At 41.6% G+C, this 16,146-nt stretch overlaps 1 protein-coding gene across 3 annotated transcripts in view; it reads right to left on the reverse strand.

Annotated features, from left to right (window-relative positions):
• LOC124003628 (cadherin-4-like) overlaps window positions 1–16,146 on the reverse strand; it is a 330,661-nt gene that overhangs the window by 37,456 nt on the left and 277,059 nt on the right. For all 3 annotated transcript variants that reach the window (XM_046312049.1, XM_046312048.1, XM_046312047.1), the window contains exons 6-7: window positions 13,791–13,946; window positions 1,472–1,616 (exon numbers count right to left, since the gene is read on the reverse strand). In XM_046312049.1, the coding sequence (XP_046168005.1) occupies window positions 1,472–1,616; window positions 13,791–13,946 (301 nt within the window). The remainder of the gene's footprint in view (window positions 1–1,471; window positions 1,617–13,790; window positions 13,947–16,146) is intronic.

Here is a 16,146-nt window from a genome sequence, read left to right on the forward strand (position 1 = left end):
TGGTCAAATAACCCTTACACAACCTGGAGGTGGGTTTTAGGTCATTGTCCTGTTGAAAAAAAAATGTCTCACTAAGCGCAAACCAGATGGGATGGCGTATCGCTGTAGAATGCTGTTGTAGCCATGCTGGTTAAGTGTGCCTTGAATTCTAAATAAATCACAGACATTGTCACCAGCAAAGCAGCCCAACACCATCACACCTCCTCCTCCATGCTTCACGGTGGGAACTACGCATGCGGAGATCATCCGTTCACCTACTCTGCATCTCACAAAGACATGGTGGTTGGAACCAAAAACCTCAAATTTGGACTCATCAGAACAAGGGACAGATTTCCACCAGCCTAATGTCCATTACTCATGTTTCTTGGCCCAAGCAAGTCTCTTCTTCTTATTGGTGTCCTTTAGTAGTGGTTTCTTTGAAGCAATTCGACCATGAATGCCTGATTCACGCAGTCTCCTCTGAACAGTTGATGTTGAGATGTGTCTATTACTTCAACACCGTGAATCATTTATTTGGGCTGCAATCTGAGGTGCAGTTAACTCTAATGAATGTATCCTCTACAGCAGAGGTAACTCTGGGTCTTCCTTTCCTGTGGCGGTCCTCGTGAGAGCCAGTTTCATCATAGCGCTTGATGGTTTTGCGTCTGCACTTGAAGAAACATTCAAAGTTCTTGAAATCTTCTGGATTGAGTGACCTTCATGTCTTAAAGTAATGTTGTACTGTTGTTTATCTTTGCTTATTTGAGCTGTTCTTGACATATTATGGACTTGGTCTTTTACAATAGAATTGAAGAATATACATATATATAGAGAGACAAGAGAGAGCGAAAGAGAGAATAATAAGCAAATTATTTTTTAAAAATACAGATTGACAGTGTTGTAACCCCAACACACTCTGTCTTTGTTTTTACAAGAGAGTCGCAGTCAGTTGAAAATACACAAATGTTTAATACGTTTGGTTCTCCTCGCTAATTAGCAGGTCTAGAACAGACCCACGCTCCACTGAGGAGAGACTATTGCGATGTGTGTGTTGCGTGTGTGTGTACTCTTTCTTTCTCTCTCTCGGTCTCTGACCTGCGTTGTTTATAAATTCTCCTGTCATTAAACTTGGCAGTAGAACATTGCCTGAACACAACGTAGATAAACATCTGGTGTCTGAACACAATGTAGATTAACATCTGGTGTCTGAACACAATGTAGATTAACATCTGGTGTCTGAACACAATGTAGATTAACATCTGGTGTCTGAACACAATGTAGATTAACATCTGGTGTCTGAACACAACAGATTAACATCTGGTGTCTGAACACAACGTAGATTAACATCTGGCCTTCATCTCTGACTGGTAAAACAAGTGTTCCTCCAATCATGACATGGTCTTCTTTCTACCTTTAAAATCATCATGCCTCCGTTCATATACTTGAAATGCTTGAAGAAAAAAGACACCATTTACTGTCCTAGTTTAAGTACCTGGCTTTGAGCCTTCAGCCACAGAGCCATTGTAGACCTGGTTCTGGAACTCTGGCCGGTTGTCATTCATGTCGATGACGTAGATGTATAGGTCTATGGGGCTTTCCACCTTGTTCCCATTCATGTCCACAGCATGGGCCCGCAGCTGCAAACAACAAAACAAACAAAAAACATATGAGCATTGTATAAATCCTGTAAATGCAACAGTAACTTTGACGATAACTAAAGAAGCACTGATCGACATAAAACATCAAAGGAGACATTGACATAGACATAACAGGACACTTTGTATACACAGGCTGGACTTCATCCTGTAACTGCAATGGTAACTTTGAGGCTAATTTGTACTGATTGATATGAACCATCAAAAGAGACATATTGACAAACATAACAGCAATTCATCCTTTGACTGCAATTAATCCTGTCATTTCAGATCTCTTCCACAAGTGTGTCTAATGTAATTGCATACTAGAGTGTCCAGGAAAATCCACTAACGCCGACCATTGAAATCCGGCCATGCACAGCTTAGTTTCAAAACAACCTTGATTCTGACTGTTGGTTGTGAGAGGTATGTTTACTGGAAGCTCCACAATTGAAGCAATAATTCCAGTCTTTTATTTGGCACGACAGAGAGAGCCCGTTGGAGTGCCTGTGTTGATAATTGCCAATAAGAAAAAGAGATTCTAACATGTGTTCAAACGCAGCCCAGCTAACGTATAATGTTCTGAGAACCATATGTTTCTCAAAGCTTGGTGAGAGACTGGTTGTCCTATGGTTATTTTGCATACAACCTACCGACAACATTTTGGGAATGATTCTTCAGGGGGAATTTCAGTACTTCAGCATAACGTTTTTTGCAGGTTTCTTCATAGTCCTTTTTAAAGTCCTGCTCTCAGAACATTCAGAACACTTTCCAAAAAACCACAAGAAATCATTACTAATGTTCAAAGAACAGTTTTCACCTAAAATTACATACCCAAATCTAACTGCCTGTAGCTCAGTACCCGAAGCAAGAATATGCATATTCTTGATACCATTTGAAAGGAAACACTTAGAAGTTTGTGCAAATGTGAAATTAATGTTGGAGAATATAACACATTCGATCTGGAAAAAGATAATACATAGAAAAAACATGCATTTTTATTATTATTTTATTTTTTCATCATATTTTAAATGCTAGAGAAAGGGCACAATGTATTATTCCAGTTTAGGCGCAATTTATATTTTGGCCACTAGATGGAAGAAGTGTATGTGCAAAGTTTTGCACTGATGCAATGAATAATTGCATTTCAGTTCAAAATGTCATATCAAGTCTGCACAAATGTGCCTAATTAGTTTATTATTACATTTTCAAGTTCATAACTGTGCAGTCTCCTCAAACAATAGCATGGTATTCTTTCACTGTAATATTTACTGTAATTTGGACAGTGCAGTTAGATTAACTATAATTTAAGCTTTCTGCCCATATCAGATATGTTTTTGTCCTGGGAAATTCTCTTGTTACTTACAACCTCATGCTAATCACATTAACGCACGTTAGCTCAACCGTCCCGCGGTGGGGACACCGATCCTGTAAACATACACATTCCATTCTGAGCATGAAAAAAACTCTCTCTATCCTCTGTCTTGTTAAGTGTCTTCAGGTGTGTTGGCCATGCCCACTAATTGGCCACACCTGATCTTAATGTGTGCTTGTTTCCTTTCAAATGGAGTCTGATTGAATCGCCAAAAATAAACTGCTTTGTATGAATAAAAAACAAGAACATGGCATGGTAGTTCCATCATGGTGGCACAGTGGACTAATTCCATGGATAGAAAACAGCAGAGCATAGTTTTGAGTCTCACTGATGCCATACCACAATGAAAGATAAATGTGTTTGCATGATTAATGCCGAAGCAAATTAATTCATGTTTGTCCTATCTGTGCTTGGAGTATAAAACAATTAGCCTAAGATAGCAGTGTTATTAAAAGTCCTATTGAAACATGTTCTCAAATAACCTAGAATTTAAATTCTCAGAACGCAAAAGAAAACTCCCAGGGAACCTTTCAGGGAACCATAGTAAAACATTCTCAGAACCTCCCTGGAACCTAAAAATGTACGTTCCCAGAAGAGGCAAAATTTTCACGTACGTCCTCAGAACGTTTTGTTTTTTACAGTTAGGAAACTTATGGCTTCGTTCCCAGAACCAATGGGAAACCAAAAACATGCTCAGCTCACACACTGACAAAGATGGTTGCCTCGCTTCCCTTTTTTAGGAAACTATGCAGTATTTTGTTTTTTAATGTATTATTTCTTACACTGTTACCCCAGAAGAACTATTGGATATAAGAGCAACGTCAACTTACCAACATTACGACCAGGAATACTACTTTCCCGAAGCGGATCCTCTGTTTGGACCACCACCCAGGACAATGGAATGGATCCCAGTAGGCGACCCAAAACAACGGCGCCGCAGAAGGGGCAGACGGAGCGGTTTTCTGGTCAGGCTCCGTAGATGGGTACATCGCTCACCGCACCCGAGTATACTACTCGCCAATGTCCAGCCTCTTGACAACAAGGTAGATGAAATTCGAGCAAGGGCTGTCTTCCAGAGAGACATCAGAGATTGTAACATTCTCTATTTCACGGAAACATGGCTTACTCGGGATACGTTATCAGAGTCTGTACAGCCACCCGGTTTCTTTCACGCATTGCGCCGACAGAAACAAACATCTCTCTGGTAAGAAGAAGGGCAGGGGTATATGCCTTATGATTAACAAGTCGTGGTGTGATCATAACAATATTCAGGAACAAGAGTCCTTTTGTTCACCTGACCAAGGATTCCTAAGAATCAAATGCCTACCTCATTATCTACCAAGAGAATTCTCTTCAATTGTAATCACAGCCGTGAATATCCCCTCCCCCAAGCAGACACCTCGACGGCCCTGAAAGAACTTCATTAGACTCTATGTGTCACGTTCTGAGCTTAGTTCTTTTGTTTTGTCGTTGTTTTAGTATGTTCAGGGTGTGAGTTGGGGTGGTAGTCTATGTTTGTTTTTCTATGTTGGTTTTTGAGTTTGGCCTGGTATGGTTCTCAATCAGAGGCAGGTGTCGTTAGTTGTCTCTGATTGAGAATCATACTTAGGTAGCCTTTTTCCACCTGTGTTTCGTGGTTGTGTTTATTTTCTGTTTTGTGGTTCATCACTAGACAGGACTGTTTCGTTTGTTCGTTCTTCCTAGTTGTTCATTTGGTTAGTGTTCAGTTTTCATTATATTAAAAATCATGAACACTTATCACGCTGCACCTTGGTCCTCACCTTCTTCCACAGTGCGGGCTATTCCACCTCGCCGCACTGGCCTGGCTATGGGCAGCATTCAGCCAGGTAGGGTTGGGCAGGCTTGGTGCTCGAGACCTCCAGTGCGCCTCCACGGTCTGGTCTATTCGGTGCCGACTCCACGCACCAGAACTTCGGTGGCAGCCCCCCGCACCAGACTGTCTCTCTCCTTCCGTCTCCTTCCTCAGAGTCTTCCTCCTGCCCAGGTGCTCCCTGTCCTGAGTCCAGTGCTGCTCAGAGTCACCCGCCAATCCCATCTGTCATGAGCTGCCAGAGCCTGTCCTGAGCTGCCAGAGCCAGGAGCTGCAGAGCTGCCAGAGTCCCGTCTGTCCTGAGCTGCCAGAGTCGCCCGTCTGTCCTGAGCTGCCAGAGTCGCCCGTCTGTCCTGAGCTGCCAGAGTCGCCCGTCTGTCCTGAGCTGCCAGAGTCACCCGCCAATCAGGAGCTGCCAGAGCCGCCGGTCAGCCAGGAGCTGCCAGAGCCGTCAGTTAGCAAGGAGCTGCTAGAGCCGTCAGTCAGCCAGGAGCTGCCAGAGCCATCAGTCAGCCAGGAGCTGCCAGAGCCGTCTGTCAGCCAGGAGCTGCCAGAGCTGTCAGTCAGCCAGGAGCTGGCAGAGCCGTCCGTCACGCCGGCGCCACCAGAATCGCCCTTCACTCCGGAGCTGCCGGAGTCTCCCGTCCGTCCGGTGCTGCCGGAATCTCCCGTCCATTCGGGACCCGGGGCTAAGGTCCCCAGTCCGAGGTCGGCGGCGAGGGTCGCTGTTTTTAAGAGGCCAAGGAGGCGGATAAAGAGGCGGAGAAAAACTATGGTGAAATGGGGTCCACATTCTGCGCCAGAGCCGGCACCGCAGACATACGCCCACCCAGACCCTCCCCTATAGTTTCAGGTTTTGCGGCCAGAGTCCGCACCTGTGAGGGGGGGTACTGTCACGTTCTGACCTTAGTTCCTTTTTTTTGTCTTTGTTTTAGTATGGTCAGGGCGTGAGTTGGGGTGGGTGGTCTATGTTTGTTTTTCTATGTTGGTTTTTGAGTTTGGCCTGGTATGGTTCTTAATCAGAGTCGTTAGTTGTCTCTGATTGAGAATCATACTTAGGTAGCCTTTTTCCACCTGTGTTTCATGGGTGTTTATTTTCTGTTTTGGGGTTCATCATTAGACAGGACGCTTTCGTTTGTTCGTTATTCCTAGTTGTTATTTTGTTTAGTGTTAAGTTTTGATTATATTAAAAATCATGAACTCTTACCACGCTGCACCTTGGTCCTCACCTTATTCCACCCACGATGGCCGTTGGAGGTGGTAATGCACCTTAAAGTTGGTTGCCAACCGTCATATAAAGTCAGAAGGAGACTGAAGGAGGAGAAATGACTAGAAACTAACTAAATGTACCCTGTTATATGGGAATGAATTGTTGGAGTAGAGGTCCTTGTACATTTCAGGTAAAATAACAACCCAATGTTTATATCCCAGGACAAATTAGCTAGCAACAGCAAGCTAGCTAAATGGCCATGATGGTTTCATGCATTTCGACCTGTCCCCAAATAAATAAAGTTGGTTCAGACTTCGTTTTGATATTTCAACATGCGTGTCCTGATCTCATCTGGTGTGGGTGGACAAAATCAACCTGCGCGCGATGCCGCACGAGGCCACACACACGTGCCCGGTCTAGTCAACATGTGAGAGGAAGGAGTGACAACCCCTGTGTCTGAATATGTTGACTAATGATGTCTCACAGCTCTAGACACCATTATATTTGAAAGGCAAAGAACACCATCATTGTCTCTCCAAATAGCTCTTTAAAACATAAAGTCATGAAAATCCAGATCGAGATGGAGAGACTTGTGTTGGAGGTTGTCTTTCTCATACACCTTCACAGTCATGTGGGCAGTGGACCCTTTTATTACAGCAAGTACAACATTGACAAACATAATATCTTTACTATTCACAGAAAGAGGCAATGTTCTTTAGAATGCCCAAGAGGGCTGAATGGTAAAGAGGAGCCTCAAGCTACAGCATCGACACCTGCCTTCTTCAAAAAATTATTCATCTTGCTTTGTGTCTGTTCCGCATGGTGTGGAAACACACACACTGACGGATTTCACATTGACTGACTTCTGCTCTCACACACACGTGAGCACATAAATACACACCCACACATACACAAACACAGGCACACACACACACAAACACCGTGTAAACACGTCCAAACGCTGTTGTTTCAGCCACTTAATATTCCCCAGACGACGAGTTTCACTAGGCCAGAGCACAACATACAAACAAAGAGAGAAACACCAACAGAAAAACAAGCCCAATCTGTTTCCTCAGCTGTGGACTCTGCATGGTGTGTGGTGTAAGGGGATGGGGGATGACGGAGCCAATGGACATTTGATCTGAGAGCCTGGAGGAGTGTGTGAGGAGTATGTAAGCAGTGTGTGTGGACTGCTAATGTGTGATTTTGGGCAGTCATTAGCATGCTGGAGGGCGGGCCTGAGAAATGCATCGCCAACCACCAGTGCCGCCACAGCAACCACTGATGGGGTCTGTCCAATGCCCCCAGGCACACCCGTCAACATCTTCATCAAAACACACAAATGCACACACATGCGCGCACACACAATTCTCTTGGCTGGCTCCCAGCTGCTCTCTCCCTACAGCTGTATGTGGAGAAAAACAAAACTACACCCACACGCTAACCTCAGAGTTCCACTTCCTCTGACGGAAGCCTGTCAAAAACACCAGTCATGTCTTTCGTATCAAAGAACAGACCAGAACATATGTGACCCATTCCAGGAAGCTAGGCGTATGTCGCACATCACTACTTAAATCCTCTTTGGGATCGTGGGTAGCATTTCCACTTTTGGATAAATAGCGTGCCCAATTTCAACTTCCTGCTACTCATGCCAAGAATATAAGATATGCATATTATTAGTAGATTTGGATAGAAAACACTCTGAAGTTTCTAAACGGTTTGAATCATGTCTGTGAGTATAACAGAACTTATGTAGCAGGCAAAACCACCGAGGACTAACCATTCAGATTATTTTTTGAGGTCACTGTCGATTCAATGAGTTTTCATTGGGAAACTAGATTTATAAGGCACTTTTGCAGTTACTACCACTTCCACTGGATGTCACCAGTCTTTGGAAATTGGTTGAGGTTATTCCTTTGTGTAATGAAGAAGTACGGACATCTTGAATTTGTGTCATTTGAAGTGTACTTTTTGAGAAGGCGCATGACTAGAAAAGTAGCATGAGTTTGTTGTCTTCCTGTATTGAACACAGATTGTCCCGTCTACAATTTGATCGATTATTAATGTTTAAAAATACCTAAAGTTGTATTACAAAAGTAGTTTGAAATGTTTTGGCAAAGTTTACAGGTAACTTTTGAGATATTTGTTAGTAACGTTGCGTGAATTGAAAGCTGTTTTTTTCTGGATCAAACGTGCCAAATAAATTGACATTTTGGATATATATCGACGGAATTGATCGAACAAAAGGACCATTTGTGATGTTTATGGGATTTATTGGAGTGCCAACAAAAGAAGCTCATCAAAGGTAAGGCATGATTTATATTTTATTTCTGCGTTTTGTGTGGTGCCTGCAGGGTTGAAATATGCTACTCTCTCTTTGTTTACTGTTGTGCTATCATCAGATAATAGCATCTTATGCTTTCGCCAAAAAGCCTTTTTGAAATATGACATGTTGACTGGATTCACAACGGGTGTAGCCTTAATTTGGTATCTTACATATCTCTTCTGATGAAAAGGATGGGGAAGAAACGGCGATCAACGGTACTGTTGTCACAGAAGAAGTTGACCAAGTTTGAAATCTGTAGAATGCCCGGTGGAAGAAGAGTATGATTGCAAATGAGGAGGGAGTTGAAAAGAGACCACTAAAGGTTGTTGTATAAAACACCTGTCTCCAGATTACATCTTCAAACTAAGGGCAACCATGGCATCCATGACAGAGGGGGAGAAGCGTTCATCCATGTATATGGGCAAAAGTGTAGCTACATTTTCAGATATTATACTTTTCTAATAATATATCATACGTTTGTCGTAAAGTTATTTTAATTACAAATTCAAGTGTATTGTTAGCTAGCTAGCAGACGTTAGCTGGCTGGCTCACCAGCTAATGTTACGTGTATAATCTTTGTAGTAATATTATTATTATCTCAGAAATCAATTTACATTACTAGCTATAGCCTATAGCTAGCTAGCTAACATTGAACCTAGTTGGTTAGATTTAGCTACCTGCAGATTCATGCATGCTACATGGTAGTACTGTATGGGTTGGGATTATGGTTCACTGTTTAGACAAAAGACTAAACAAAAGACTCCACTATGCAAGTAACCATTTCACTGTACCATTTATACCTTCTACATCTTGTGCATGTGACAAATAAACTTTGATTTCATTTAATGTGAAGAACAACATGACCTACACCAAAGTCAGATTAGGATATGGGCTAAGGACTAGATGAAATGTATTTTACTACTACTTTCACCACTTTTAGTATTGAAAGCTTTGGCAGTTTACTACACTACCTTACTCACTCTGTTTAGCACAAGGCCTCACATGTGAATCCTTAAAGAGATTGGATGGGGCTAAGGCTTAAGAATGTGTGAACGATGCTGAATGGGTGTAGACAAAGAAGAGCTCTCCAGTAGGTGTACCAAAAACATTCATGAGACATTTTCTCAAAAGTGGGTTTACAAATTTATCAACTTTCAAAGCAGAATTAACTTCTTATGGCTGGGGGGCATTATTGAGTAGCTTGGATGAATAAGTTGCCCAAACTAAACAGCCTGCTCCTCAGTCTCAGTTGATAATATATGCATATTATTATTAGTATTGAATAGAAAACACTCTAAAGTTTCCAAAACTGTCAAAATATAGTCTGTGAGTATAACAGAACTGATATTGCAGGCGAAACCCTGAGGAAAATCAAACCAGGAAGTGGCTTCGTTTTTGAAAACTCCATGTACCATAGCCTGCATTTGCTCCATTTAAAGGGATATCAACCAGATTCCCCTTCCTATCGGTTCAGACATAGTTTCAGGCTTTTATTTTGAAAAATGAGCAAGAAAGATAACATTGCGCCATTGTATGGCCAGGTGCCAGTAGCGTTTTGAATGTGCAACAGAGTTTGGGCAGCCATTACCTTTCCCTCTCCTACTGAAAAAGAGAGTTGCGGTTGATATATTATCGATTATATATTTTAAAAACAACCTGAGGATTGATTATAAAAAACATTTGACATGTTTCTGTGGACATTACAGATACTATTTGGAATTTGTCTGCGTTGTGGTGACCGCTCTTTCCTGTGGATTTCTGAACATAACGCGCCAAACAAATGGAGGTATTTTGGATATAAAAATAATCTTAATGGAACAAAAGGAACATTTATTGTGTAACTGGGTGTAAGGGATTTCCTCCTCTTCTTCTGAAGAGGAGAGGCGAAAAGGATCAGAGGACCAATATGCGGCGTGGTAAGTGTCCATGGTTCTTTTAATACGTAAATGTACACATGTCTCGTGAATGAAAACATCTGAAGATCAAAGGTAAACGATTCATTTGATTGCTTTTCTGATTTTCGTGACCAAGCTACTTGATGCTAGGTGTTCATAATGTTTTGTCGAGCGATCTATAAACTTACACAAACGCTTGGATTGCTTTTGCTGTAAAGCATATTTTCAAAATCTGACACGACAAGTGGATTAACAAAAGGCTAAACTGTGTTTTGCTATATTGCACTTGTGATTTCATGGATATAAATATCTTTAGTAATATTATTTGAATGTCCCGTTTAACGGGATGGTAGCCATAAGAAGTTAACTTCCCATTGTTTCTCAACTGCAGTTTATGATATACAATTTTCTATCTCTGAGTCTATACTTTAATAAAATTTTGCCAAATATCACCGAATCAAAGTGGTGGGTCACATATAAAGTTATCTACGCCAACCATGAGCAGTAAAAGCCAAGAGCAGAGAAGGCTCTTCACAGGTAACTCATAAATTGAAAGTCTAGTGCTATCTCTGTATTACCGGTTGGGTGACTGACACATGGCTCCTCTGAGGCTCTAAAACCGAGCTCCTCCCAGGATCTAACACCAGGGTCTAACACCAGGCTCCACTCAGGCTCTAACACCAGGCTCCTCTTAGGCTCAAACACAAGGATCCTCTCAGGCTCAAACAAAAGGCTCCTCTCAGGCTCTAATACCAAGCTCCCCTCAGGCTGTAATAACAAGCTCCCCTCAGGCTATAATACAAGGCTCCTCTCAGGCTTTAATAACGAGCCCCTGTCAGGCTCTAACACCAAGCTCCAACATCAGGCTCCACTCAGGCTCAGGCTTGTTTACAGTTGCCAGTCCAGTTCACTAGGCCTTAACAAGCATCCAATGACCTGACTGACTTATTGATCCCTCCCATGCCAAGAGGTGTAGGAGCATGTGTACTAACATCCACCAGCTCACAAAGAGACCTGACACCACTGGGCTGGCCTGACCAGGTTACACCTACACTCCCACCTCCACCAGACGGCAGGCTTTGGAAAAGAGACTGATACTGTAGGAGGACTGACAAGCAGGACCTCATCTGGAAATAAATGGACCAGCAGGAACTGCCAGATGGATGAGTCAGGCCAAAGAGAGAGGACTGCCAAGAGCAGGGAGGTCCATGGACTTTCGCTGCAAATCTCTTGTATGGAGAATTGTGTGTTTTATGTAATACAAATCAATCAGACACTCAGGCCTGTAGAATAATAGTGAAGACATCACAACTATGACATAACACAGATGGAATCATGTAGTAACCAAAAAAGTGTTAAACAAATCAAAATATGTTTTATATTTTAGAATCTTCATAGTAGCCACCTTTTGCCTTGATGACAGCTATGCACAATCTTGGCATTCTCTCAACCTGCTTAATAAGGTACAGTCGTCACCTGGAACGCTTTTCCAACAGTCTTGAAAAGAGTTCATACATATGTTGAGGACTTCCTTTACTCATCCCAACTCATCCCAAACCATCTCAATTGGGTTGAGGTTGGGTGATTGTGGAGGCCAGGTCATCTGATGCACAACTCCATCACTCTCCTTCTTGGTCAAATAACCCTTACATAGCCTGGAGGTTTGTTTTTGGTCATTGGTCATTGCAGCGAGAAACCACTGATTCACACAATCTCCTCTGAACAGTTGATGTTGAGATGTGTCTGTTACATGAACTCTGTGAAGCATTTATTTGGGCTGCGATGGTAGGCCGTCATTGTAAATAAGAATTTGTTCTTAACTGACTTTTCAAGTTAAATAAAGGTCAAATTAAATTACATTTTAAAAAAGTGCAGTTATTGCCAATTTCTGTGGCTGGTAACTCTAATGAACTTATCCTGTGCAGTCTTCCTTTCCTGTGGTGGTCCTCATGAGAGCCAGTTTCATCATAGCGACTTGGTGGTTTTTGTGACTGCACTTGAAGAAACTTTAAAAGTTGAGTGACCTTGATGTCTTAAAGTAATGATGGACTGTTGTTTCTCTTTGCTTATTTGAGCTGTTCTTGCCATAATATGGACTTGATCTTTTACCAAATAGGGCTATCTTCTGTATACCACACCTACCGTGCAACAACACAAATGATTGGCTCAAACGCATTAAGAAGGAAAGAAATTCCACAAATTAACTTTTAACAAGGCACACCTTTTAATTGAAATGCATTCCAGGTGACTTCTACTCATGAAGCTGGTTGAGAGAACGCCAAGAGTGTGCAAAGCTGTCATCAAGGCAAAGGGTGGTACTTTGAAGAATTTCAAATATAAAATATATTTTGATTTGTTTAACACTTTTGTGGTTACTACATGATTCCATATGTGTCATTTCATAGTTTTGATGTCTTCACTATTATGTTGCAATGAAGTAAATAGTAATAATTCAGTAAAGCCCTTGAATGAGCAGGTGTGTCCAAACATTGACTGGTACTGTATATATATATGTGTGTGTATATGTGTATATATATGGGGAGGGTCGTGTTTCATACACACACACAGGCAAAGATTTGTAGCTGGCAGGTAGGCAGAAATTGGAATAAGTTTCTAAGTGACAAAGTGGGGGCTTTGCATAGGCACGTTTATTCTGAGACTGGAATAAAATGCCAGGAACGTAAAATAACATTATTTCCAAACTAAAAATAATGGTTCTGTTCTGAAACAGTATGCTGTAGATCCCTTTTGTTCGAGGTTCTGATTCTGTACCTCTAAAAATGTAGTTATTTTCCAGTTTTCGTTTCTGTTTCCTGGTTTCAACCCTGGTTTGTTATGTCTGTCTGGCCTATGCTATGTCTCAGATTCTTTTGCGGTGCATTTTTGTATGTAAAGCAAATATCTGTGATATTTGAAATAAATATTTAATCTAAACTAAGGAAATATCTAATGTTGTGAGCATGTCTGAAGTGTGTACAGTAAGAGGCAGATGTATGCTAAATGTAAGATTTTCAAAGGAGAGGAGGCAGCGTGCAGCTACAGAGTTCATGGGGAACATGTTCCAGTCTGATGGCGGTTAACAGCCAGCTGTAGACAAAGAAAGGGTTGCCCCTGCTGTCAGGTGATTCCTAAACACAACACCAACGCAACACCCAGAACATTGCCTGATCATTAGCAGTTAAAGACACACTCCTCTCCAAACCGTCTCTCTCTCTGCTGAAAAACCTCCTTCAAGCCTAATTGACAGCTTGAATGGCTGCAGAAATCTGTGCTTTGTCAAGGCAATCTTTCTTTCTTTCATTTCACACTTTTATCATAACTCAGAAAGGACAGTCTGGCATAAACAAGACAGTGTTGCTAAAGCATACAAAAGGCTATACTCAGAATCTGAGGCTTCACTCAGTCTCACTGTGTCAGTGTGACAGAATTACGACAGCCATCCTGCACAGACAGATGGACAGACAGATAGACACCCAGACAAACAGATAGACAGACACACAACAGATGTGTGGAGCGACCGTAACACGCACTGTAACTCACATGGTAGGAGGCCCTCTCCTCTCTGTCCAGGGGTCTGGTGACAAACATCTTGCCGTGCACAGGGTCAATGTTGTACACGTCAATGGGAGGCTGGTCCGCCCCTGCTCCAGTGATGCTGTAGCGTATCCCTTTCTCCAGGTCTTGGTCCGAGCGGATCTGGCAGAGGGAGATATAAACACGATGACATGTTGTATGAGACTCAAAGCATGGCTCAGAAGTGGTAGAGGGAAATAGTGATGTGCGGGTTGATTCATAACCCACAGTCCCAGCAGTTATATCGGCAGGGAGGGTCATGAAATATTGTGTGGATGAAGGGCAGGTGGTTGGCAGGCTGGCTGAATAAAGAGAAAACAATGCATAAAAAAATCTATAAATGTATCATTCTTGTGCAATTCATATCTATAGGCTACATTGAGGTTTTTCTTTCATTATTTTTATCTGGCATTAGGCAATAGGTACAAAAAAGCTTTAGGGCAAGTGTCAAACTAATTTCACGAATGTCCGAGTGTCTGCGGGTTTTTGCTCTATCCTTGTACTTGTACTTGATTGACAATGTCAGAGTCAGGGGAGTCATGCAGTCAAAAGTTTGGACACCTACTCAGTTTTTGTTGTTGTAATTTATACTATTTTCTACATTGTAGAATAATAGTGAAGACATCAAAACGATGAAATAACACATATGGAATCATGTAGCAAAATATATTTTAAATTTGAAATTCTTCAAAGTACCACCCTTTGCCTTGATGACAGCTTTGCACACTCTTGGCGTTCTCTCAACCAGCTTCATGAGTAGAAGTCACCTGGAATGCATTTCAATTAAAAGGTGTGCCTTGTTAAAGGTTAATTTGTGGGATTTCTTTCCTTCTTAATGCGTTTGAGTCAATCAGTTGTGTTGTGACAAGATAGCCCTATTTGGTAAAAGACCAAGTACATATTATGGCAAGAACAGCTCAAATAAGCAAAGAGAAACAACAGTCCATCATTACTTTAAGACAAGGTCAATCAACTTTTAAAGTTTCTTCAAGTGCAGTTGCAAAAACCACCAAGCGCTATGATGAAACTGGCTCTCATGAGGACCACCACAGGAAAGGAAGACTGCACAGGATAAGTTAAATTAAAGTTACCAGCCACAGAAATCGGCAATTAGCCCTATTTTGTAAAAGACCAAAAAGTCAATATTATGCAAGAACAGCTCAAATAAGCAAAGAGTAATGATAGTCCATCATTACTTTAAGACATGAAGGTGAGTCAAAGCTGAAAACTTCAAGGATTTTGAAAGCTTCTGTCATGACCTTGGCCTGTTGGGGGAGGTTTATGACCCCCATAAATACCTTTCCCCTTTTCCTTCTCTACTTCATAGAGTTGACTCTTGTAAAGCCTTTGTAACATAGAGAGTCTGGTAACATCGAAAGTTGGGAAACGGAACCATATTTCGGTAATACAACCAGTTGAAAATATGCGTTGGTACTTAATGAATATGATCTCAGATCAGTTGTTGTCTGAAACATTAGTACTAATGACAGGATGACAAACTGTATCTTTTAAAGTCGACACATTCTAGTTATACATTTACATTTACATTTAAGTCATTTAGCAGACGCTCTTATCCAGAGCGACTTACAAATTGGTGCATTCACCTTATGTTATCAGATTCACATGGAATTGTTGTGCAATTTAAATGTTTAAATATGAAACTGTTTGTGAAAAGATGAAATGTAGTTTTAGCTTCTTAAATGAGAGAACAGTTTGTCATAGAGAAACTCTGCTCACTCAGAGGCTCCGCCCAAGGGAACAGACTTTGGTTGTAAACTATGAAACATGCCATTCTTTCACCACTATATAAACCCGTTGACGAAAATTCACCTTTCTGTTCCAAGGACGTGAGGATGACGGTCCTACGTTAAAAGGGCTCAGATAATAAATACGGAATTAGCATCAATGTGTTCAATGTGACGATCGACACTCCGAAAGGATGAATTTAGACTATATCAGCCAGAATATAGCACGAGCTTAAAAGTATGGCAACTTGGTATGAACTTTGAACTCTTATTCACTAAAGAAGTGATACCTCTGCTTTAGCAACAGCAGCTGTAAACGTAGGTTAGGAGAGGACGGACAGAGCATCCATTCTACCACCCTCCAGTTCACCACTAGACATTCTTCAGAGGACAAGAGATCCATGCTGGACAACCCAGCCATCTATCTACGACCAATCTACCGAAGCGCAGCACAGAGTAAATATTGATTGCATTTTCCTTTCTCAAATGGGCGGTTATTTAGAATGCATAAGATACTGTATTTACGATAGCATAGCTGCCTACGGCCCGATAGACACACAAAATCTTTTTGTTCCTCA

This window comes from Oncorhynchus gorbuscha, linkage group LG18 (genome assembly GCF_021184085.1).
Source record: "Oncorhynchus gorbuscha isolate QuinsamMale2020 ecotype Even-year linkage group LG18, OgorEven_v1.0, whole genome shotgun sequence".
In the NCBI taxonomy this organism is placed as follows: Eukaryota; Metazoa; Chordata; class Actinopteri; order Salmoniformes; family Salmonidae; genus Oncorhynchus; species Oncorhynchus gorbuscha.